Raw genomic sequence first — 26,558 nt, 5'->3', positions numbered from 1 at the left:
AAGGAAGACTGATAATAAGAAAATGAATAGCTAGTTTCATTTTATGAATTTTTAAAACTAATGATTTTCTTCATACTCATTTGCTTTAATGAGCGGCGTGACAATAGGCAAACATTTTATTTTAGATATTCAAGCAGTGGTATTCAGCACATGCTATGAATACCAATTGGGGTACTTGACAATTTAACAGGTGGGCGATTAATTGCCAGTATACTGAATTTTATTGATAATGCTGAAATTTAATAGTTACAAAACTTAGAGTAATATCCTGTGACTCAACATTGAAAAAAAAATATTGCTATGCTTAGTTGATTAACTTCTTCACTGTTTTTTTTTCCCCCAGCAAAAATGTTGTACTTTTTATATTTAAAAAATATAGATTTTTTTTTTTTTTTTTGGTTTATTCATTGTTATTTAAATGTTTTATTGATGTAGCTCAAGCTGAGATGCTATGAAAATTCACACAAATCCGAATACTAATACAACAGTAGGACCTATAGTTCTCATTTGCAAAGACTTGTGAAAGGAATTTCGTATCCTCATTTCTTGAAATGAGTATTCGACCTGCTCTTGTTACCTGAATATTATTTAGATTTTAAGTTTGAGTAAACATTGAATTTAAAAAAACTTATTTTGAAGTTTTTTCTACCTTCATGAATAGTTTAATATTTCTGCCCCCCTTCCTTCAACTCGTGAAAAGTCTTCTCCCAAATGAACCAAGCAAAAACAAATCTACAAACTTACTTAAACCAGAAGCAGCACGAGAGGAACTAATGATAAAATAGGCAATAAATAGGGGTAACCAAAATGACTATACATGAAAATCTATATCAAAACTCGTAAATCTTCAAAAAAATTTTATTCAGAAAGGATAAACCTTGAGGAAATTAAAGGAACTTCAAAAAGCAAACATGAAAGAAGGTCATGAACATTCTGATTGCAGTTAAATTTAATTGTACTTGATATGAAAAAAATGTTGTGTCATGTTTGTGTGCTGTAGTTTCAAGGGTTAAGTTTCTATTTAAAATTTGAATGGGAGCGCTGCTTTTTCTCCATCTTCTGAAAATGATTTTGAATAGAATTTATTGCTTTGTTTGAAATAAATTTTTCCAATTAAATATATTTTTCAACTGATAAAACACACCTCATAGTAGGCACCCATTTCCAGAAAAAAAGTAATGATGATGCATAACCCTGATTCATTTCAGGTGTTGTAATTTAGTTCGTAAAATATGTTGTAAATTGCCTAAGCTAGCAGCAAGTATGATTTTTTTTTGGTATTTGTGTCATAGCTGCAGTAGCGTACTATACTTTTGCAGAAGGGTGTTGCTCAATGCGGGGATGTTCGTATTAATGCAAAATACATTGTTAAATAAGGAGACTGGCCATGTATCATGTTTGTTCCACTTTGTTTCTACTTGCTCTTTTAATAAAAATTAAAACAGAATGAAAGATGCTTGGCGTAAAAATTGTCTGCACATCTTTTTTCATTTCAATGCAAATTTAAGCTCAAGCAGTGGAACTTCAATTAGCACTAAGTGTTTAACAGTATTTTTTATGGGTTCTGTAACTTTTTGGTTGAAAACATTTTTATTCTGTAAAAAATGAAGGAAAAAAAAGAAGTAGAAAGCAAAATTATGTGCCAAATAAAAGAATATGATTTAGCTTTCAAAGTCAAGTAACCTTTTGACTATATGCTAAAACATTGGTATTCAACAGCTGCTAGTGAATATCACTTATTTGATTTTAATTTTTATGCTAATGCCATGTCTGAATTCAGTGCATTGCAGTATTCAAGCAATCCTTTTGCATCAAGTTTGCTTTTTTAGCCATGCAACTATAGTTGGGGTAAACTTAACCTGGCAGCATTGCGAAGGCAAACACAGATCCTGTGAAGGCAGCATAGCATTACGACAATACCAGGTCAAGTTTCCCCCAACTATAGTGTTTTTTATTTGAATCAGGTTATGTTTCTGTAGTAACTTAAGTTTTTCTGTTGTAATATAATTGATTTTTCAATGTCATAAAGTTATCATTACCGATTTTGAGAAAAATATCTGAATTATAATTTTGTTTGCATTATACGTAAACTTGGTTGTAAATTATTGCATTAATCCAGTGGCGCACGCAGGAATTTTTCAAGGGGAGGGTCCAAGGTCGAAAGCCTTATTATTATATCATTCCCCAGTACGTCGTCAAATATAGCGACTATGATTTTATATATTCCCGAGAACGAAAAACAGTAAAAAATAAACTATTGAATGAATAATTAGCATTATTTAAGGAAATACACTTGAATAAAGTACCTGAAAGCAAAATAATTTACGCTTTAATTTTCTCATAATGAAAAAAAAAATGGATTCAAGTTTTCAGAATCTCATTTTATTCTGTTGTTACAAAACTAAAAACATGATAATTACAGTGTATTCATTTATAATCACCATTCCGCTTCTTATTAGGAAAAGTTTACAATATTTAAAAAAAATCTTTTAACACGAGGATTTTATTTTTCCACTTTTTATACAGAAATTGTTTGAAATTATTCGACGTACAAAATACATAGAATCGTATTCAATCAGAAAAAAAAAATGCAAGACCTATGGGAGGGGTCCGGACCCCCTGGACCCCTCCCTTGTGTGCGCCACTGCATTAATCTGAATGTAAAATTTTGGAATTTTAGGTAAAGGTGCATTGCAATATCTCAGTGTTTATTTATTTGTTAAAGAATAATTAAAGAATATTTGAGGAGGTTGTTATGTCTTTGAAAATTCTATTTAAACTGTATTAAATTTTGTTTTAAAAAATCTCTATTCTTGAAAATAATTTTTTGTTGCTGCAGACAGGTTTAAAAAATATCAAGTATTTATAATCTACACTATTTTACTTTTTTCACATAATTTTTGATTTTCTCTTTTTTTTATAGATAACAACGTTATGGTATCGGAGAGCCAAGGTATATTTTCTGTAAAATCTGTGTTTGTACAACTTAGCAGATCTAGTCCTCGTTATAAGCATGTGCCTGCCCCTCCTCCAAAGAGAGCTAGTTCCTTCAAAGAAAATTCGTTTCCTGATGGTTTGGATCAAGTTGAAGATACCATGTTTTTCAGGGAGTCTCCAGATACCAAATTTGATGCTGGTGTTGAGGACTACCCTTTATGCAATAAGATGGGCAAAGGAGATTCTCATGAGAGGATGTCTGAAAAGGAGGACTCTGGCGTCGCTGCTTCATCTTCTGATGCTTCTTCAATTCAGCTTAAAAAGTCCAAGAAAAACAGATCTCAAACTTCTCTTGCAGCTCAAAAATCAAAAGATGTCAATGGAAGCCGCAAAAATGACACTAAAAAAGTTAAAGTTGCTGCATTGGAAGTCCAAAACGTCAAAAAAGCAATCAGTCGCTACGGAACTTTGCCGAAGGGAGCTCGTATTGGAGCATATCTGGATTCATTGAGACAGCATGGATTACATGAAGGTACTGCTTGTCCGCCAGAAACTGTAATGGAAGGAGAGCTGGAGTGCTTACGAGAAATAAGTGAAGAGGTTCATGTTGATCACAGAGTTACTGGCTCTGTGACAAACTTGAGTCGATTAGAGATATCAAGCTCGAGGCACTTAGCTGGAATGAGGTATGGCTTGGAAAATAAATCCATCAGAAATGCACATAGGTTTTTCTTAAGACAGAAATCTGATTTAACTCATAATAAAATGAATGATGTATTAGAAACATTTTCCATAACTGAATCTCATCATTTAAGGTCCAGAAAGCCTATTCTAACAGATCGCTTTTTTCAAAACAAAAAGACAGAGAAAAAATCAGAAAGTCTAACATGCATTCGAGAGCCAATGGAGCTCTTGGGTAATGTTTCAAATATTTTTGTCAACAATACCACTCACCATGCATCTTGGGAAAATGTTGTTACAAATAATTGCATTGCTAACAGTGCATTAGTTTTTGAGTCTGATAGATTGGATCGTGATATGCATAAACGAAATTTAAAGAAGCGAACTTTCAATAAACCTGCTTTAAATAGAAGTCAGAATGCTAAAGGCGATGGTTCCAAGCTTCCTTTTAATCAGCAAAAGTCTTTGGAATGCAATAATGGTGGAAATGGTGTTCAATTTATGCCAAATAATGGAACTAATAAGGTCAAATCAAATCATTTTAGTCTGAATCAGTGCAATTCCAAACTAGCTCCTGTGACTGATTTATCAGATGAAAATATATTTACTGAGAGCGATGATTCTTTAAGCTCTCCAGAAAGTCTTGAAAATCTTGCCAAGGTTCCTTTACCCGATGCTGTGAGTGAGCTGGAACTCACTTCGCAATCGGAAGTTGTTATTCCAGCCCCCGAGGGCTTTCAAAATTCTATTGGTGCTGAAGAGGAAGTTTGTGTGTCGGGATTTGCCAAGTTAAATGTTGAGAACTCTCTTGAAGATATTGGTGCTATTGATGATGATGGGGTGAAAAATGCCAAGGAATCTCATGCTCATCCAAAAATTCTGTTACGAAAAGATTTATCCTCAGATAGTCTTGATGTAGATTTCAAGCATGAGCGCAGCAAAAGTGATGCATTTGTTTCCGATAAACCTTTCTCTGTTACAGATTCTGGTGGAAGGAGGCATAGTGCTGGGAACGTCAAGAACATAAAGAAACATTTTGAGAGGGATTTTGCAATATATGATAAAGTTGCCAATAATTCTGATGGAAATGAAAGCCCTGAACTTGATAGTTCTTCCGATAAAATAATCGTAAATTCAAAAAGCATGAAAGTCATTCAGAATGATTCAAAGTGCTCGGATGATTATTTCAGAAACGTAAACAATGCCCATGAAGAAAATGATAATCTCTTTTTCCCACCTCCTCTTCCACCCGAGGGCTTAAATCCGGATGCTGGTTCAGTGACTTCCAGAAATTCACCACCCACTAGCCCTCCACTTGATCCAAGGCTTTCAAATGGACAAAATAAGCAATCTGCCAAAAATTCTGACCAGAACACTCAAAATATGAACAAGGTTGAAAGCATTTGTCTGGATGATGCTCAGAGTAGATCTTCCATCGTGGAGATACATAAAAGCATGGAAGACATCATCGGTCGATTGCGGAATTCCTCTCACAGCAACGGCACCAAAGTGATCCAGCTTTCGGAAAAGATAAATCTTTTTTGTTCCACTTGTGGGACCCACACTGCCAATGTACCAGCACAAGAACAGTTCCATTTTCGTGAACTCATTTCCATTTTGGAGAACCAAAAAGAACATTTCCAATCTTATTCTAGCAAAAGTTCAGGTGATGTGAAACTATTAACAGAAATACATAGCACAATTAGGGACCTAATGAACGTCGTTCAAAGGTGAAATTTTCATACTTAACTATATATGATCTGGTGCAATCGTTTTTTACCTAAAAATGTCTAGTCTGCATTCAAGTTGGAATTGTTTGATTGTGACATAATGTTAGTTAATGTACTTAGCTCATTTGTAAATATATCTATCTGAAATTATATGTGCTGAATTTGTTGTATGATTTCAAAAATCAGTCTCAGGACCATTTTATAGGTTCTTCTGGAAAAGAACGTGCACTTCTAACTTGACCAGTCACTTGTGTGATGTAATCACCATGATTTGTAGATAAAGATGAAACCTATTCACATATTATTTATTTATTTTAGTTTTACTTTTTTAATTTTTCACTTACATTGAAATTTACAATAAAAGAGCCCCAAAATATTAGTTTATACTTTTTTTGAAAATATTTTGTCAGAGACAAAATATAATTTGATGAGTTGCTATTACTTTTTACCCCTTATATTGGTTAAAAATTATTTACATTTTGTAAATTGCAAAATTCCAAGAAGTATCTTTCATTCATGAATGCAAGAAGATTTCAAGCTATTTTTTCCTCTTCATAATAAATTTACTAAAATATAATTATTAAAATAAAATGATGTGGCAATGTGTCACATCATTTTTGCATACCTCAACTTGAACACTTCTTTACTTACACCTTTACAATTAGAAATAATGAAATGTATAGTTTTCTTCTATCCCTCTACTGTTTCTTTAAAACATTTTTAGGAAGGTGAATTCTCTCCTGAACTAAGGTTTTATGGTTGTTATGTTTTCTTTACCATTTAGAGCAAATGAGACAATATTTCTCTCTTGATTGGATGTGGAAAACTGGAAAAGAGTCAATAAAATAATGAACTAAGGTTTTATGGTTATGTTTTCCTTAGCATTTGGAGCAAATGAGACAATATTTCTCTCTTGATATGGATGTGGAAAACTGGAAAAGAGTCAATAAAATAATGATCCCTACAAGGAAAGTACTAAGAAGTAGGTTAAGTTGCTGATCACAATATAAGTGAATCAGATTTCCTTGTGTTAAAAATATTTTTTCTGCCAAAAGTAATGTGTTAAAGAACCATGTGGTTGCATCAGTGTTAGAACTAAAGGGTTATATGATGCAACCAAATATTTAATTTCCACTTCCCGATTTCTAAACCGAGGCATCAAATTTGATGCTAGTTTTAAATAACGTGTACTTTTTTTTACCTGTCTGTTTTTCCCTATGATTGGCAATTAGAAACAGTTTGAAACATTTCTTCAATTTTGATGTTTTTTGAATATAAATTATCTTGTGCTATCCTACATTTTTCTTCCATGTAGCGGAGTTATCTAAAATATTTTCATTTTATGTGTTTGATCTATTTAAAATGGCATCTAGATTTTTCATTTTAACACCTAAAAGACCTCTTCTGTTGCCACTCTAATGCCTAGATCTAAATTTTTGTTCTTAACACTGGATTGCACTTTCTCGTTAAAATAACCATTACATTAGAATTTTTTAAAAAAATTATAACTATTTAAAGGGATTTAATATAATCCAAAAAAAATGATTAAAACATTCTAATTTTTGATTAAAATATGTTTTTAAGCCTTGAAATGTAAAAGCCACAGGAACCCTTTAAATACACACACACTTTAGATTAGTCAGTTCACTGCAGTATACCCAAAGCTCAAAAAAGGGATGTCCACAGGTTTTTTTTTTTTTTAAGGAGTGCCTTTTTTTTTACCTTTTTTTTAATACTCAAGCTTTCCTTAAAATTTGTCAACATAATTTTTAAATCATAATATATTAAGTTGATTTTGATTTGATTTTGTCTAGCAATAATTTTCTTCCAATTGTTTTTGTAGTTTTATTTATAAAAACAAGTTCCATAATTCTCCAAAAGGAGAAGAGGCTTTTCCCCTATGTTGAGTCCCTGTGTATGTTGAGTTAAGAGCAGTGACTGAAGTTTCTTAAAGAAATAGAAAGTTTTTTCTGTTCATTTTCATTCGATCCGTTTACACTGGGTGACTACAATTGATACTTTCGTTTTCGTAATGCAAAATATCGAAAAGTATTGCACCTACAAGGATGAGGAATATGTACAAAAACAACCAAACTCATCAAGACTTGGGATTGCGTGAAGCAGGTGGTAATATGAGTGCAATACTTTTAAAGTTGCAATAAAACAAAGAAAGCCTTTTTTTGTGTGTGTGTTACAGTGCATGATGTTCATCTGTTCTTACAGTATTTTGGGGGCACAATGATAAACCTTCTTTATGTAGCCCGCTGCAGAAAGTGTTAGAAAACTCAAGGATAGCATCTATGCGACAGTGACAACGGACCAGGACAATGCTGGACGCTATCATGACCTAAAACACACAGAAAAAAACTTGTGTTTTGTCACCATTTAAGAAACAGGCTACACTCGTATTATCATCTGGTTAACACAATTCCAAATCTAGATGAGTTTGTGATTATTTTCGTGCATTCCTCATCATTGTACACACAATACTTTTGGATATGTATCGTTTCGAAAATGAATGAATCATTTATCATTTGTAGTTACCCTGCATTCAATTGGTCATTAGGGAGGTAGAATGTTTGCATATCCATGTGTACATAGTGATTTTTTCTGTTAAAAATATAACTTATTAATAAACTAATACTGCACTTTTTACAGTTGAAAAATACCTTTGTATTGCTGATTGATTTCTCTTCTTTATTTGTGAAAAATATGTATTATTAAGCGATATATTATTTACTTCATTTTTTTCAGTTAGAGAGAGTGAAATTTTAAGTTCAACTCTAAATGACTCTTCAATAGTTTTAGCAATAATAATGGTTAAATATGAACCTGAAAGATAAATTTTGATGTTGGAGGGAGTTTTGACATTTCCATTTTGAATTGGCTATTTTTACCTTTGATGTTAAATTATTCTGAATTTTGTGCTGTGAACCTCCCCTCCCCATGAAGAAATATATTTTTATCTTGATAGAATATTCATTCTTTATGAACTTCTGAAGTGTAGTGGCCAACTTGTTCTTTAATTTTTTGCAAGAAAAAAAAATTACACCTTGTTTATTTTGACTCTCTAGGTAGTGATAATGTGATCAGCAATCTAATCTGCAATTGGTTGACCCATAAAGATAATTAAACATCAATACATCAATATTACAGTGTTGTGCATCTAGTCTTCTATCAAAATTGTACAACCTTGAGGTTGGAATATAAGATATTTTTTACTTGAATCATATTGTTACAAAATTATATGTTACTTGCACAAGTTTGCATGTGTTCTTGTGTATATATGTATATACAGTTGGTGCTTGATTTTATGAACCTTTCATTTACAAACACTCGGGATTTTACCAATAACTTACCAGTCCTAAAATGTATTTTACTGAAACAATTCCATTTAACTTTATCAACACCTTTCGAGGACCCATAGTTCGTAAAACCAAGCATCAACTGTATAAATATGCACATATATCTTGAAATTTAAATTTGACATTTAATTATTACTTTTTTGAGCAGTTATTGTTAAGCCAAATGTTACACTAACAGTTTGTTATTTTCCTGTTATGCATTTATGTACTTTAAAAATTGTATTTTTTTTTTTTTTTTTTTTTTTTTTTTTTTTTTTGCATTCAAAGAAAGACTTTGTATTGTTCAGCCCCAGTCAGATTAAATTATGCTGCAAAAATGTATCAGTTTTTAAGGTTAATACAAAAAATTAAGCACATTTTTCTGACTTTTTAATAGTACATTTTTTTTTCTTAACTATAAATGCAAAGGATAACTTAATTTTGCTGTCACTCTTTCTATCCCTTTATCTCTCTTCAATCTAAACTGATATTTAACCTCCTAAAATGCTTCCCATAGCAGGGTTTTAGTATTCTTTTTGATGAGCTACTTCTGTTTTTATAAGTTATTTTGATTATGTTTTACATTTAAAAAAAAAAAAGTTTGAGTTGACACAAAAAAATTATTTTTATATTGTTTCATGGGCATTATGATATATATATATATAATTTAATGAATAAATGTAAGTAAATTTGTACTGAAAAAATTACTTTTGCTCTTACAATCGTTTTTATCCTTTTCACAGTTAAAATGCCCTAATATCCTAGTCGAGTATTTTCATTATCAAGAAACAATCTTCTATTATGATGTTTGGAGTATAAAATTTTATGCTTTGAATATTTTTTGATATGTCTTTCCTTTTTTCGAATTAAGACAATGTGATTACTTTTTTATATAATTTTATTTAATAATTTTTCAATATTTTTATCTTCGTTTTTATACTACTATGTGCCTAGGTATGAATATGCATATTGTTTGTTACTGAAATGATGTATATGCTAAAATCGAATTGAATAAACAAGATTTCAAGGAAGTTTATTATTTTCTTTGTTTACGACTTTTAATGGATGCATGGGTGTCTGTTAATATTATTTGTTGAGAACGCCCATATAGGGGGCAAGGGGCTCAAGCCGCCCCCCCCCCCCCCCCCCGCTTAGAAATAAGAATTTCCTTGCTTTTAGTACTTTTTCTTTGCAAAAATGTAAAAGCATTTCTTCTCCGCCATTAATTAATAATTTATTAAAAATGATAAACTTTAATAACTTCTATGGGGTCTACAGTCACCCCCCCCCCTTTAAAATTTTGCATATGGGTGCCCTTGTTGTTTGTTTGCCACTTCTTTAACCTTTATATAAAAAAATAGTCAAGGTATGCTCAGCCAACAGTCTTAAGTTCTTCCAGTTTCTTGGCAAAAATCTTCAGAAAGTTGCTGATATGCTTACAGAATGATAATGAATGGGCAGCAATTTGTTGTAATAAACAGTATCCACGCACCAGGAAAGTCATGGATTTCGACCTTGATCAAAATTACTCATGAAAAGTCAAAAATCATGGAAACTGACTATTGATCATGGATTTTGGTTTCTGGAACACACCAAATTTCGCGCATTAGGCTAAAATTCGTATTTTAACTGCTATTTACGTTTTTACTACGCATTTTTTACGCATTTTGAAATTCAATTGCATCTACTTCTATTTAGTTGGGACAAACCTAACTTGGCAGCATTGTAATGCTGTGGTTGGGATCTGTATAACCTTCACAATGGTTGCCCCTATTGTAGAACTATCTCTTTATTGTTTAAAATGTGGTTCTACTGCTTGGACATTAATACTTTTGTAGGTGCCATTATATTTGTCCCTTCTTAAATATTATATTGTTTAGTTGAGAATTATATTCATCATTTTGCCATGCCCGTTTGAAAATACACTACATTTTGATCTTAATTGATTCAAGCCAATACCTCTACTAAAAATTATTAAAGTTCATCTGTATTTATCTCACATTTATAAAGATTTTAGAAAATAAAATTGGTCTATTAGTTAATTAAATATGCTTAGGATAGTGTTTGAGTAAAAATTAGGACATTTTCATTATAAAATTTTAAACATCTTGAAATGTTGCGAATTAATCCAAAATTTAAGATTTTTTTTTTTTTTTTTGCTATTCAATTGTAACCTTTCCTAAAACTTTTACTGGAAGCTTGAAGATTCTTTCATTTTGGAAATACATTTTTTAATTAAAAATTTTGTTTGATATTTTTAATGGTTGGAAGAATATTGTAAGCACATCAAAGATTTTTCAGAGGAAAAAAAAATAATTTGTTTACATGTCTCACTTTTGCTATTGAAAAATGTCCACAAAAGGAAAAATTAATTTACAGATTTAACTTGTTTCGAATGTTGTACACATTTTTTAAAGTAAGAAAACAGCAGTTTGAAGTTTGAACACCATTTTACCAATGCCAAAAAGATCATCCCCCCCCCCCGAACTCGACCTTGGCCCCCGCAAAACTTGGAAAGTAGACCGGCACAGAATATAGTTTGTCGATCACTGATATAGGTTTGAATCCTCTATCACAGTGAATGCCGTGCGGATACCGCTATAGTTCGTGCAAACCTAACCTGGCAGCGTCGTAATGCTGCGATTAAGATATGCGTAGCCTTCAAAATCAGGGTTGCAGAGTCGAAAGGAAAATGGCCGATTCCGACTCCGACTCCTGGCTTTTGAAACGCCCGACTCCGACTCTGGACTTTTTTTTAATTTTTTTAATTGTGTTTTTTCAACACCCTCTCGCTTCAGAGGAAGGGGGAAAACCTCTGAACAGAGATTGGAATATTAATTCCTTTTCATGAAAATTTCGCATTTTGTTTTTTTATTGTAAACCCAAGACGCATACAACGTTAAAAATTCAATTTAAAAATCAATTTTTCCAATAGTTGCGAGTTAAAAAGTGAGATGACTTAAAAATCCCTTTAAAAAAAAATGAAAAAGATTACCTGTAATTTCCCCCCCCCCCCTTTAATGTCTAATAAATCGATATTAAATCGTGTACTTTCAATTTTTGAAAGCTGTAACTTGAGAGAAAAAAAGCTTTTTTTCTAAATCCAAGTTCTTGAGAGGGGGTGGTTTGCCCAGGTGACACCCATCTGGTAGATGACACCCAAAGTTAATTTCAGAGTTTATAAAAAATATAAATATTTTAAGTCTGAAAATTTTCGTGAATATATTTTAAATTATATTTCATCAATAAAATTTCAACGAAAATAGGGCTCATATACATCAGGAGCTAATTTTGCACAAAATGCGGCGATTACAATTTTGTACGAATAGCTTTTACTACACTTATATTTCTTCTTCGCTAAATTTTTAATTTAAATTTTATTGACTGCTTTAGAATTAACCTTAATATGAAGATTTTAAGATTAATTGTAATCAAGAAATCATTTACACTTATTTTGTTCCATACTTTTTAGTGAGAACCAAGCTTATAGAAATAGTCTTAATAAAGAAAAAAACATTAAATTATTTCATCGGATCTTTTGGATTCGTGCTTTCGCTCCAGAACTTCTTTGAATTTGCCGATCACTCTTAAAAATTTCAAACTTAGCTACGGGCTTTGACTTACTATTTTGTTACGTTTCTTTTACTATTTTATAACAGATCGAACAAAACACTATATTTCTATTTTTATTTTAAAGTGATTACTTGAAAATGTTAGGCAACAAAACCGTTTGCTGACAATTGCTATTAGTTAAATTAAAAAGCAAGCAAAGTAGGGGACGGCTACAGAAAGTTCGATAAGCAATCAAGCTAGCTGATTGCCATAATGGCAGTTATTTTCTCATTAGTATCTTCTTATACATGTAATCGAACCAATTGGTTGTCAGTTTTTAAAAATTGCAAGGAGAGTCACTGAAAAGGAAATAAAAAAAGAAGCCCGGAGTCGGAGTCGGCATGTTTTCTAACAACTCCGACTCCGACTCCTTTACCCCAAAATCAGTCCGACTCCGACTCCACAGCCCTGTTCACAATGCTACTAGGTTAAGTTTTCTGGGAAGATTTCGATAATTGGGAATCTGGCGATCTTTCTTCATTGGCGTCAATCTGTGGCTCCAGCGCCTGCGCGAGAGGTATTTTTCTTTGCAGATCTAAACAAAGAGACCAGAAACATCTATTCACATAGGATTGCTATAAATCAGTAGGGTTATCAAAATAAAATTATCTGAGCCAAAAATGAGATGACCGCGCCAGATTCCCAATTATCGAAATATCCCCTGCTTTCACTAAGTATAGTAAGAAAATAAAGGCTAAGATTATGTTTATATGTAAACGTTATTTGTCTAATTTTTTTTCTCTTCTAAGAATGTTCTCCTTATTCCAATATTATTTAAATTTATTTATTTTCGAAATGATATTTACACCTTTTCGCTGTGCATATATTTCTGTACGTTTAGTTGGCAGGTAGTTAAATCATTTGCTGCGCGTATTCTTACTATTGCTCGAAAAGTTCTTTTGATTTTTTTCCCCTGGTCTTTGGTTAGTTTCCTATCAGAATTTCGATTTTCAAAGAAGAAAAAGCGACTTGAATTTGTTACATACGAATTCAAATTAATTTATTTACTAGTTGCACTGCCCGGCTTCACACGGTCTACCTCGAAAATAAAAGTTATGTCAAGTGACGCATGTTCAACAATCGGGCTTCAATTAGAGAAAAAAAAGTACTGTAAAATTTACCCCGCCAAAATAATCATTCTTAAAGAAAAAAAAAACGGCAATTCAAAAATTCCAGAATAAATTAAACGAAACCCTACAACTAAAATCCTAAAAAAAAGAAAGAAGATAAATAAATAATAATCAAAAGGGGACATTTTAAACTCAAAACCAAAAACAAAATTTTATTTAGTTACAGCCGAGAAAAAAATAGTGGCAACTTCTGAAAGCTAATTTAAAATGAGATCGCGCCAACGATAGTTCTCTGATACGAAAATAAGAGTTCCCTTAGGCTTAAAAGTGCTTTTTAATTTTTTCCCGGTAATTTTAGTTTTTTTTTTTTTTTTTTTTTTGAAATTCGAAGGAAGTGAATGAATTCTATGGGTATTTTTGTGGGCTTTCGAATGGTGTTAAAATCGATCAAATCAGGTAATTATTTCGAGTAGAAAGAGCCATTTTTTGGGTCCAAAAATTAAAATTCGAACGGTTCGGTACTTTTTTGGCGTTTGAAACCCCCACCCACCCCTTACGTTTCTTCTCGGATGCCCAAGTACTTCCCTGCCAAATTTGGTCCATATCCGTCAAAAACTTGGATTTGTATAGGGAACATACACACATATATATACTGACGTGTGCAGGTAAAGGGCAGTAACTGCAAATTTTTCATTTTTCATTTTTTTGCATTTTTGTAATCTATTATACCTTATCTTTATTGTACAAGCTCGCTTATTTGGTTTCTTCTGGAAAAACGGCGCGAAAAAGACGTCTAATTCCAACATTTCCCTATTATTAGTATTGAATCCAAAACGCGTTTCTTCAAATATCTCAAAAATTCATTTTTGCAGATACTGCCGTTTACATACACACGGCAGTATGTACATATACAGTGGCTCCCAAAAGTGTTCGTACACCTTGAGATTTTGTAGAAAACCAAAATAACGCAAAACTGAATTCGAATATGAAGTCCAATTTTTTTTCGCACAATTCCTATGCCATTCTGAATAAAACCCAGTAGATGTTTTCAAAATATTTCCAGATTTTATTTTTGAAATTTGTCAAAAAAAGAAGAGACAGAGAAAAAATACGCCACAAAAGTCATCGTACACTGAAATATTTTCGAATAAATTCATGATTAAAATTATCATATGTGGTTTTTTTTATTATTTTTGCATTGTAATGACACTGTAAAGTCATTTGCCTTTAATTTTTTGTTCATTTATTCCCTAATATTCTGCTTATTATTTTAAAATGACTGGTATGCGTAGAAAAAAACAAAACGATTCGAAATTTGTTTTTTTCCCTCACCGTAGCCATAAATTGGTTTGAAATGTCTCTAAATTAGTTAATTTATACCATTCTATAGTGAAGTGCTTGATAAAATGTTTTTAAGACAAGAATCGGAGCGAAAGCAAGTAAGAAAAGGTCAACTGGAAAAGTTAACAAAGCGTGATCGGAGGTTTACAGTTAAAAAAATTATGAAAAATACACATTTGAGTGCTGAAAAATTTTCTGCATAATTGAATGAAGCATTTTACGCTTAATTTTCACCTAAAATTGTTCGCCAAGTTATATGATTAGCTGAATTAAATGGTACCTCTTCGCGCAGAAATTTTCTTGTTCGTGCGAAAAACAGTAAGCTTACGCTTTCCGTCGTTAAATCAATGATAAATAACCTCGAAACGTTTTGGAACAACGTCTTACTTATACACTGGTGTGCAAAAATTAAGGACGAGACGGTTTTTTCAATGTAACTTTGTACAAAAGCTTTCCAAATCAACACATTTAATACCGTAAGATCCCCAATACGTAAGGACATATGTAATGTAAGCAACACTTACTAAAAGAGAAATCAGAGGGATAAAAAGAAGCTTTATTGAAAAAGTAGCATGGAGCGCAATGCGACTGAAGGCCGAAACATCCCTGTGATGGGTGTCCAGCAAGAAACATCAGATCTTTAGTAGGGGATATGATCTCCCCCGACTGCTAGGCAGGTTTCACAGCGTCTGCCCATGCTGAGAATGAGGGTGTCAATGAGTTGTTGAGGCATTGCTGCCCATTCGTCTTGCAGCGCCAATCGAAGCTCCCGAATCGTTACTGGTGGTAAGGTACGAGCTGCCAAGCGTCTGCCTAGAAAATCCCATACATGCTCGATGGGATTGAGATCCGGAGATCGTGCCGGCCAATCCATACGTTCAATATCCTCACTGTCTAAGAGCTGTTCGGCAGCTACTGTGCGATGACATGGTGCATTGTCGTCCATGAAAAGAAACTGCGGACCCATAGCGCCTCTAAAAAGACTCACATATGGAAGAAGAATCTCGTTACAATAACGGGTCCCGTTGACTGAACCTGCGTCGAAAATGTGAAGGTCTGTACGACTACCAAGCATGATGCCTCCCCAAACGAGAACACCGCGACCTCCATACCTGTCCCTTTCAATGATATTCGAGGGATGATTGCGGCTTCCCCGCTCTCTCCAGATGAGTATGCGATGAGAATCGCTACTCAGACTGAATCTGCTCTCATCTGTAAAGAGTACTCGTCCCTATTCATTGTCTCTCCAATTCCAGTGTTCCCGGCACCACAGAGAACGCCTTCTCCGATGGGCAGGCGTTAGAGGTACACACCGTATAGGGCGTCGTGCAAACAGACCACCACCGTGCAGTCTTCTGGCCACGGTAAAACGCGATATCGGTCGTCCAGTCGCCTGTGTCATGTGTCTAGCGATTTCTCCCGCTGTCTGCCGCCTGTTTCTTCTGGCCTGTAAGACAATATACCGGTCATCTGCGGGTGTGGTTCCTCGTGGACGACCACTACTGAACCCCCGGATAGCTGTTCCTGTAGTTTGAAATTGCCTCCAGAGTCGTGAAACGATGCTGTGAGCAATTTCGAACTCTGCAGCCACACTTGTCGCACTGCAGCCTTCCTCCAACTTCCCAATGATTCGACCTCGGGTAAAAGCATCTAGATGTCGTCTAACGGATTGATTATTCGCCATTTCTCGCTGAGGCAGCAACTCGGTGTGATTTTAACTGCTATACGGCGTGCAATCTCTTTGCCAGAAATACTGATCTTATACCGACAACATGCTTTATACTACTCAGACACTCCCCCATTACGTCTGCCTGCATATCTGCGCATGTGCTACCGTACATCACCTTACCTAATCTCCTGATTGGTCTTTCTGTCCGCTCTGCCTCTTCGTTCAGTTGATATGCTAATTTTTCGACTTCGTCCTTAATTTTTGCACACCAGTGTAGATGAATATAAATTCAATATTTTGGGTTAAATTGTTGTATAATTGTCAATAGAAGAAAAAATGAGGAATTTAATCTTAGGAACTTAGCTGGATCAGTTAATCAGGACGGTGAGGTGTTCTTGTGTGAGGGTGCATAACAGCATCAGGACTTGGAAATTTGGAATTTTTTAATGAAATAATGAATCATGCTGTTCATTTAAATATTTTAAAAAACAATTTTAAACTATTAGCCCAAAATTTGGTAATCGGAAACAACTTTGTTTTTTATGAAGGTAACTACTATAAGAAGTACACGTTTGCGTTTGGTGCCTCAAAAATTGTCCTTAAACTTAGAAGTATCTCCTCAATCGCCACATTTAAACTTAATGAAACATATTTGGAGATATCTGGTGGCTAGATTACGAAAATACACCATTGAAACGAAAAGCGAACTAGAAACAGTAAGTCTCGAAGTGCGGCTGAACACTTACTCAGAAATTGCATAAAAAAAGGAAAAAAAAAAAAAAAAAACAATGAAATCTATTCTCAGACGTTTAAAAGCTGTTGTTGATACTGCATGATATTCTACTAAATAATAATTTTGTAAAAAGTTAGATTATTTACTAATTTTTTGACATTTTTTCAAAGTGTACAAAGACTTTTGTGAGATAAAATTTCCGTCATTTTTTGGTTTTTGATTTTTAAAAAATTAAGAGTTAATGTTTTACTAAACTTTTGTTAAAAATAGATCATATATCTTATAATTAAATACCTATTCTGAAATATTAATTCTAACCAATGCATAGGGGCCTATTTCATTGAAAGTCGTAGGTGTACGAACACTTTTGGGAGCCACTGTATACACTCATATATATTCTTTATTTTATTTATATAGATTTACTTTTGAGAACCGTTGTCCTTTATGATCACTTGAGAAATGTTTTTGTCCCTAATTACGGGGAGCAAAATATAACGTGCGCGTCTTAATTTTAGGTGATTCACTTATCAAATATCAGTAGAAAGTGTGAAGTAATATAAGTTTTTTATTGTAAGTATTCAGCAATTTTAAAATTTTTAACGTTTGCATGATTCATAAGATTGTTTAACCTCAAAAATAGTTGGACATAAAATCAATGGCATACGCACGGGAGTGAACAAAACACATAGGTACAGTGGTATCCCCATTAGCTCAGAAACTAAAATACGATGTTTTGTAGTAAGTTACCGCCCTAAAGTCAGGGCTAAGGCAGAAATACTTAAAATACACCACCAGCTCAGTTACTCCATCCGAGGACTGCAGTTTCGTGCTTTTTAGCACTCATCAGCCCGGAATAGGAATCACATGAGCTGGAGGCGTAAAATCTCTTAAGGGAGCCAAGAGAGCCAAACAAACAGTAACTGAGTTGGTGGTGTATTTTAAGTAAAATACGATGATTCGAAATTGGTCAAATTTTTGTGTGTTGAGATTAACTTAATTCTTTAAAATTTTCTCTCGAAAACCCATTTATGCTAAATTTTATGCGTATCTAATCCCTCTAATCCCTTGAAAGATCCCTTAGCAGTGGCGGCGATTCGCCCCCCCCCCTTCAATTTATTTATTTTATTTTCTAATTTAGGAAATAAAAGTACAAATTATTTTTAAAAAAAGAAGAAAAGTTAAAATTTTCAGAGCATAATCATTTGTTTTACTTAGCATATCTGTTTAAGAAACACTATTTAGCAGAAGCAGTAACTGTTAGTTGATGTATTCATTGTTAAGATATCTGTAAATCAATTGTTTTACTTAAACAAGTCATACTTGTTTAATAAAATTATTACCAATTGTTTGTGACACCTCAAAATACTTCGAGGTAAATAATGTAAGCCTAATTCATGTCTGTGTTTCTTCGGGGAAAGTTATTGCGTACAAAATTCATCAAAATCTTAAGAAAAACATGAGTTAAGTTGTTAGTAATGCATCAATTTCCACTTATCTGCTTCAATATTCTCAAAATCAGCCTTAACAAAATGTTGCACATTTTTTTCTTTCTTTTTTTTTGAGCAATCACGATTGCTTATTGTTCTCATTTGACTGTTTTGAATTCCTATCATTTTATTTTCCCACCAGCACCCTCTGCAGCACCACCGCCGCGTCGACCGGCCTCACGATGCTGCTCCTCTTGCGAAAACCGTCTCCAAGTTGCGTCCATATCCTACACACACGCGCATACACACACACTCATGCCTGCGCACAGACACTAGCACACACTCTTACACACACACACATGCACATTCACACACTCATGCCTACACACAGACACAAACACATATGCCTACATACATACACACAAACACATATGCCTACATACACACACACACACGAACGCCTACACACACACGCGCGTACACACACAGCACTGCATACACAACACTCACACACATGCATACATACACACACACACGCACCCACACACATGCGTCTACACAAACACGCACGTGCATTCATACACACACACGCTCGTGATTGCGAAAAACATAATTTGAATTCAAGATGCCAAAAATTCAAATTAATACAATAATTTTTTAATTTTTTACTGCCGCTAAAAGTCACATGGCTTATAGTTTTTTTTTTGCCCCTCCCCCACTTATAAGCCCCAATCACCGCTACTGCCCCTCAGCACTGTTTGGATTCTAAAGCTCTACGTACGCCTATACATAAAAAGCAAAATCGAATAATCGCTGATAACGCTAAGTTAAGCTACCGAAACAAGAAATCTTTACTAATAGTAAAGCTGAAAGTTTGTGTCTCTGTCTCTCTGGATGTCTGTTACGCGCATACCGCCTAGTCCGTTCGGCCCATTTTCATGAAATTTGGTACAAAATTAGTTCGTGGCATAGGGGTGAGCACCTCAAAGCGATTTTTCGAAAATTCGATTTTGTTCTTTTTCTATTCCTATTTTAAACACATTTTACCGAGCAAATTGTCATAATGTGGACGAGCAAATTACCATAACGTGGACGAGTAAATTACTATAACGTGGACGAGCAAATTACCATAACAAGGGCGAGCAAAAGCATATTGGTGAAAAATTCATCAGCCATTATTTGTAAATATACAGGCGAACCAAATGACCTTTTAATTTTTCTACTACGCGCAAAGCCGCGCGCAGGTCCAGCTCCAGTAGTTCTGTCGGCCTAGACGATATTGACAAGTGCCGCCCCCCCCATTGAATAATAATAATACTAATATAAAATAATGATATTTTAATAATATAAAAATAATAGTAAAGTGTTTACAATTAAATAGAGTTTTGCATATCCAAGCACTGTTACACACTTTAAATCATATTTTTAGCATTAAAGTAGTGCATCTTATGGCGCTGAAACATATATTAATATTTTCGAATGATTTTGTAAATCGCGCAATTTGCCGCCTCTAAAAGCAAATTGAATTTCTAGTTTAATTCCGGACTATGTTTTGCATATTCAAGCACTGGTACACACTCTAAATTATTATCATTATTTTTTAGCATTGAAGCAGTGAATCTTAAGACGCTGAAACAGATATTTATACTTTAAAAAAAAAATCAATTTATGGATTCATCAGTCTGGAATAGACAAAAACAGAGCTGCTGGCTGATGGCATCCCATCGAAACTGAGAATGCAGACGTACGGGTATCTAAATTAAATTTAGCAAACCAGAGAGAGTCCGTTGCAATGGTGTGTGGTTGAACGCGTCAATTGAAGGCAAAGCTCATGCTATACACCTGCAGCCCTACTATGCCATGCAGAGATTGTAGTTTCCTCATTTCTGGCTTAAAGGCGGTAACTTACTGCTTAATTTGCACATTGCTGATCATTAAATAAATTATTCATTCTTTAGTTCGTGTTTTAACAAAAATAATAATGATCCTCTATAAGCAAACGAAACTTCAACACGAGTGAGAGCAGTATTAATTCTGCTCTTGAATTTACATATATTTTTTTAAGGATAGAAAAAGAAATATTGATTACTACTTCCGAGAGAAAAAGTCAGGACCCTCGAGAGCGCTTTCTTTAATTAAAAAAAATTCTATAATGGATTTAAATTAGAAAATTTTTAAATTTTAAAACACGTTTTGATTTTAATACTTTTTTTTCAGAAAAGTAATAGAAAATAATAGTGCATAAATGAAGTCTGGATTTGCTATTACTATAACTAACGTTAGAAATTTTTAGAAATTTCAAAACTATGCTTCATATTCAGAGCGATGACAAAATTAATAATTGCTAAAAAAAATTTTTTTAATGAATTTATGAGCCACTGGAAAAAGAAACCGCTACAGTATGTTTCAAACTATTTGGAATTATATAATAAATTATGCCTCCAGGTGTCATTTTATCTTTTTTTGTTTTTGTTTAATTTCTATTTTTTGATATTTATACTATCTCCTGTTCCACCATGTTGCTTTTCTCGGATGACTTTTCATCCAGAAGCTCACACTTCTTAGCATTGAAAAAGGTGTTCCTTGTAACACCGAAACACGTGTCTGCAATAATTTTTCAATTTTTGTGCTTCACAACGTTGGATTACTAACTGTTCTAATTTTCAGCACAAAGGTATTTATTCATTATTCATTATAAGTGAACATATTTTCCCCCACAAAAATGTACAGCGTAACTCCGGATTAAGAACATTCTATACTCCGAGTTTTCTTATAGGAATCACGAGACATCTTTAACTAGAATGCCGGCTGAAGTCCTTTAATTTCACAGCGAATAACAAACACCCTGCTTCTGTTTTCGATTTTCCTTCGCGGCCCAAATCTAAAATTAAAAGCACCGTTAAGAGAAAAGAACCTGCCCAGATGCTGGTAAAGAGTTTGACGTTGCTGGGAACGGTGACGCTCGAGATGAAGTGATGGAGAAGCGATGGCAACAGTGACCTGGATGCGATGGGGGGGAGGGGGTGTGACAAACGATCGATGAAAGAGCTACCGATTCCACAAGGCCGCTTTTTGGGATGACTGCCTACTGAGATCGATACTGGTGCACACATTGACGATGTGAAATACCTACTGGATCCTGCGAGCCTAGCAACTAATGAAAGATCCTAAAAAAAAGATCTTTCCCATTTTCTTTCTCCGCGTGTGTTATTGATTGGGGTTTAGGGCTGAGGTGCCTCCCCACCTGACCATCTCCCCCCCTCCCCGAGGCTTATTGTCGAGTTTCAATTCATCGCCCCTCCCATTCTCATTCCAACCTCCCCCGCCAGATTAGATGCGCCCGTCCTCCCTAGGTTGGGAGACTTTTAATCCAGAGGAATATATCCTAGGATTTGGGGGGTAGGGTAGGGTGCGAGAGATGGAAAAGTTGGGTTTAAGACTAGATTAGGCTTTAGAGGTAAAAGGAAAGATTTTCTGGCTTCTGATAAATAATTCAAGAAAGGCTGCTGTAAAATAAATGTGGTATAGGGTTATGTTTCAGTATTATCGATTTCTGGCTCCCGTTGCTGCAACTACCTTGGAGACAAGGGGGACGGTAATCGGATCGAAGACTCTGCGCATGCGCAATGGACAGAGATGGTCCGGGCACTGCATAATGCCCGGTTTCTCGGGTTTTCCGGTGTCCTCTGGTAGGAGGGAAGAGACCTGCCATGGCTGTGAACCGTTTCGGTCGCACATTGACTTCAATCCCTTACCCACAGAGTCCGATGCCCTTTTCCATCAGGTAAGAACCACCTTACGTTCGGGGAATCCCCTGATACGATGGACATCGCCAGAGGTAAGTCTTCATTAGAACATCCCTTTTGGTCGTCTGCCCATCCCCTGACTGGGAAACATCCAGTTGCCTCTTCCCCCTCTCTCTTCTTGAAGGAATAAATCCTCCAAAGATCCTTGTTTGTTGTCCACCCCTCACCTCTTCTACGTCTGTTTTGGTTCTACCGTGGAAGGTTGAAAGTTATTCGTTGGGTAAGATTTTTTACTGAAATGAATGTCTGGACAGTTTAAAACCACCTGTTTTATCGTTTCGTGATAACCCCTTATCAGATGTCTTCTTCGCTCAGCTGGCCATCTTAGGATGCGCCATAGTTGGCTATTTGAACGGAATGGAGCTATCTAACAGGTGTCATAAGATGGATATGCCGGTGCTGTTCTAAACAGAACTGATGCCACGATTTGAAATACCTTACACAGATTCAAACTGAACAACATTTATTTTAATTATTTAAATTTTTTAAAGATGTTTACATTCGAATTTATTTAATAGGGAGAGGGATAAAAATTAATTTCATAAAATTATTTTTCAACATTTTTCAATGTAGTTGTAGTGGATGAATTGTAAATAAGTATTAGTTACACGCTGTAAAATAAACTAATGGCAAAAAACATATTTTACTTTTAAACTTTTTTTTTTTTCTTTTCTTTTTTTTTTTGAAAATTTCTGATATTTTTTCAGGAAATAACTCAATAATAACTATTACGAATGATGTACCAAGACTAATTAATCTATAAAAATCATTGCTTCATGAATATAGTGTAGAATCAACAGCAGCAAATACAGTGTAAACAAACGTTTAGTGGTAATTCCTATTGTGTTAAGTACGTGATAAAAGGTTTAATTTTTAGCTTAGCTGTATGAAGTATTTACATTTTTACTGCAAAATTTCATATTTCTTATAGTGATTTTTTTAATACTTGTTTCAAATAGTTCATATTCAAAAAGTTTTATCATGTCATTTACAATTTTTAAAAAGATACGGGATAAACATTTAAGAAACTTTGTACCTACTTAGAATTCTTCAGTTTGATTTTAAAATACATCTGTGTTTTTATCCATAATTAAAACTTAATTAAATGTAACTGGAAGAGCTTGAATAAAAGAAAAACAAATAGGATTTAACATTGTTTTACAAATTATTGACTTATTTTTCTTGCTTAATTTTTAGTAATTTCTTTGCTAACTGCAGCTGCTCATAGTTTCTGTAGATATCGTGCTTTTGGGGGAAATTTAATGAAGTCTACATTTTAGTTGTAAATACTCTGATTTTCACAACGTTGTATGATTCAAAATAGTACAATGGTTATTGAAAGGCTTAATAGCATATTTTTAATCTTGACACTTGTTTTTTTTTATTTCTAGAAACATTGTTTAAACATTTTTATAAACATATAGTGCTGCCTTTGCTACTTTAGGGTCATAAATGCTTAATAGAGAATTTCGTTTTTTTTTTTTTTTTTTTTTTTTTCGCTCTTTAATGTTTTATTAACCTTAAGTTAAGCACCGAGTTAAAAAAAAGCGTATGGACACACACGCAAGGGCTCCCATATAGGGGGGGGGGGGGCGAGGGGGGCTCGAGTCCCCCTTAGAAATTAGAACTTCCTTGTTTTTAGTATTTTTTTCTTTGCAAAAATGTAAAAAAAATTCTTTTCCAGACATTAATGAATAAGTAATTAAAAATGTCCAATTTTAATGACTCTAATCTGTCCTGAAATTTGTTTTCGAGGGGAAAATATCATGCTAAACCATGGTTAAAATATCTGAGCCCCCCCCTTACAATTTTGCATATGGGCGCCCGTGCACACATACATACATTATATGGATGCATTGCATTAATGCTTGATGAAAATTGTTTAAATGTTATCCTAATTGTTTAGTTGCAAATGAAAATTTGATTTTTGTTGAAAAATGCTCATTTTTACCTGAACAAAAAATAGAAGTATAATAATAGTGTACTGAAGCATAGATTACCACCCTTCTTATTCCTTAACTTTTTTAAAAGTATCTTCTGTCAAAAATACATAAAATGTGCTCATTTTTTTCATACTTTTAAGACTTTTTAAACGCAGTTCATTTTTTTTAATGGTATTTTCTATTTTGTTAACATTTTATAAAGTACTGATTTTATTCACGTCAATAAAGAAAAAGTTTGTTTTTCATGGAGTGATTGTTATTTTACTTTCGATAATTATTGGAACTTAATATAAATAAACGAATTTTTCTAGCAGTAACTAAGTAGTTTTTCCAATTTATAATGTATGTATAACCTAAAAGATACATACGCTTAATGATTATAATATAGCTTAATGATTTATTAATATAGCTTAATGATTTTTCAGTTGTAGTATTTAATGCATAGGAATTTTTTTTAGCATTATAAGTAATGGAAAGCTGTTAAAATGAGTAAAGTTTGATACAGAGATAATATTTTGCCTGGGTGGCTTTGGTTGCGATTCAAGAAATTGAAGCATCAGACAAGCGACTATGTTTTCCTTATTTTATCAAATAGATTAAATAGTTTCAATATTTCTTTTTTTTTTTTGTATAAGGCTAAACATAACAGTTCGAAGGAGCCTTTTAATCGTTTTTTTAACCGACTTTAAAAAGGAGGCGGTTATCAATTCATATTGTGTGTATGTTTTTTTTTTTTTTTTTTTTTTGTATCATAAATTCCTCTCTAAAATCATCATTTTTGAAATTTTTCTGTACAGGAGCAAGTAAAAGTTATTTCTTCAAAGTTAAATACATTTGGTTTTATTAATTAATAAATTATAGTTTTTACTCAAAATAAAAATCATTTTTCTGTGGTATAAGTGTAGAACAGTACAGAATTTGATTCTGAAATTTCTCTTGGTTACTGTTTTTCTATTTCACAGAAGCTAAGCGCAATGTTCGATTCTACAACTATGCAATTTCATTGTGCATACATTTTAGTGTACTTTCAAAGCTTTGCAATTCAAAGTTTAATGAAATTTAAATATTTTGTTTTATGCTAATAGAACATTAATGCAATTTTCTCTCTCTCTCTCTCTCTCTCTCTCTCTATATATATATATATATATATATATATATATATATATATATATATATATATATATATATATATATATATATATATATATATATATATATATATATATATATATATATATATATATATATATATATATATATATATATATATATATATATATATATATATATAATATATATATATATATATATATATATATATATATATATATATATATATATATATATAATATATATATATATATATATATAATTTTTATTTTAAACTATTTAAAAATAAGATTTACACATTTTAAACATCCTTTTTTTAAAAGTATCAATGGATTTTAACGGTAAACTTGTGTTCTTAAGAAAATAAGGTGCAAAACTTTCATAAGAGTAGTTTTTGTGATTTATTTTAAGAACATTTTTAAATTTTACGCCTGAACAATTTTAGTAAATTATATGCTTTCTGAACAACAATTGAAACTGTACATAGCAGCAATACTTCATGAATACATGCCCATCAAATTAAAGTTTTTCTTCATTTTTTTTCCAACATATAAACTTAAATGTTATTGCTACTTTTTAATGTTACACAACTGATAATTTATGATGAAATTAAAAACAAAAATATTTAATACATATATCGTATTGAATCATGTGTATTATTACAAGGCATCCAGTCTGTTTAAATAACGATTTCTTGAAATCCAGGGGACCAATAATCAAGAAGAGCCGAGCAACGAACACAATTATGTAGATGTAGATACGGAACGGCATTTATGGATGTGACAACCTCGAAATGAATAATCACTTCTGAGAAAGGAAACGGCGACACGCCCGTTGAATTTTTCTTTACGCAATTATTAGGCCTGGTACCTATAGTACTAGGTTATTCTCAACAAGCATTTTATTTCCAGCTTACTGGGAAATGTTACTTTGACCATCAAAATAAAGACTTGACAGTTTATAACTTTCCTTGAAAGTTTTTGTTGCACTTTCTCTGGCCTGGTGTCAGTTTTATTGGATGGTACGAGGTTTTTAATCGTTGCCAAAAACGAAAATAGATAATAGTAATTATAAAGTTAATTGTTAATAAAATTAACAAATTAATTTTAAGGTTGAACTTTGAAAGCACAAAACTATGGTTCATAAGTTTTTGAA

General features: G+C 33.1%; 1 protein-coding gene across 1 annotated transcript in view; it reads left to right on the top strand.

Moving 5' to 3' along the window:
• Positions 1-5,352, top strand: part of LOC129222372 (tyrosine-protein kinase Abl-like) — a 40,043-nt gene extending 34,691 nt beyond the window's left edge. Inside the window, exon 11 of the mRNA XM_054856868.1 lies at positions 2,924-5,352. Within this exon, the coding sequence (XP_054712843.1) occupies positions 2,924-5,352 (2,429 nt within the window). The remainder of the gene's footprint in view (positions 1-2,923) is intronic.
• Positions 5,353-26,558: the final 21,206 nt, after the last annotated feature.

Source organism: Uloborus diversus, chromosome 5, assembly GCF_026930045.1.
Source record: "Uloborus diversus isolate 005 chromosome 5, Udiv.v.3.1, whole genome shotgun sequence".
Lineage (NCBI taxonomy): Eukaryota > Metazoa > Arthropoda > Arachnida > Araneae > Uloboridae > Uloborus > Uloborus diversus.
Note: the sequence above shows the minus strand (reverse complement) of the source record. Positions and strands in the feature narration are given on the sequence as shown.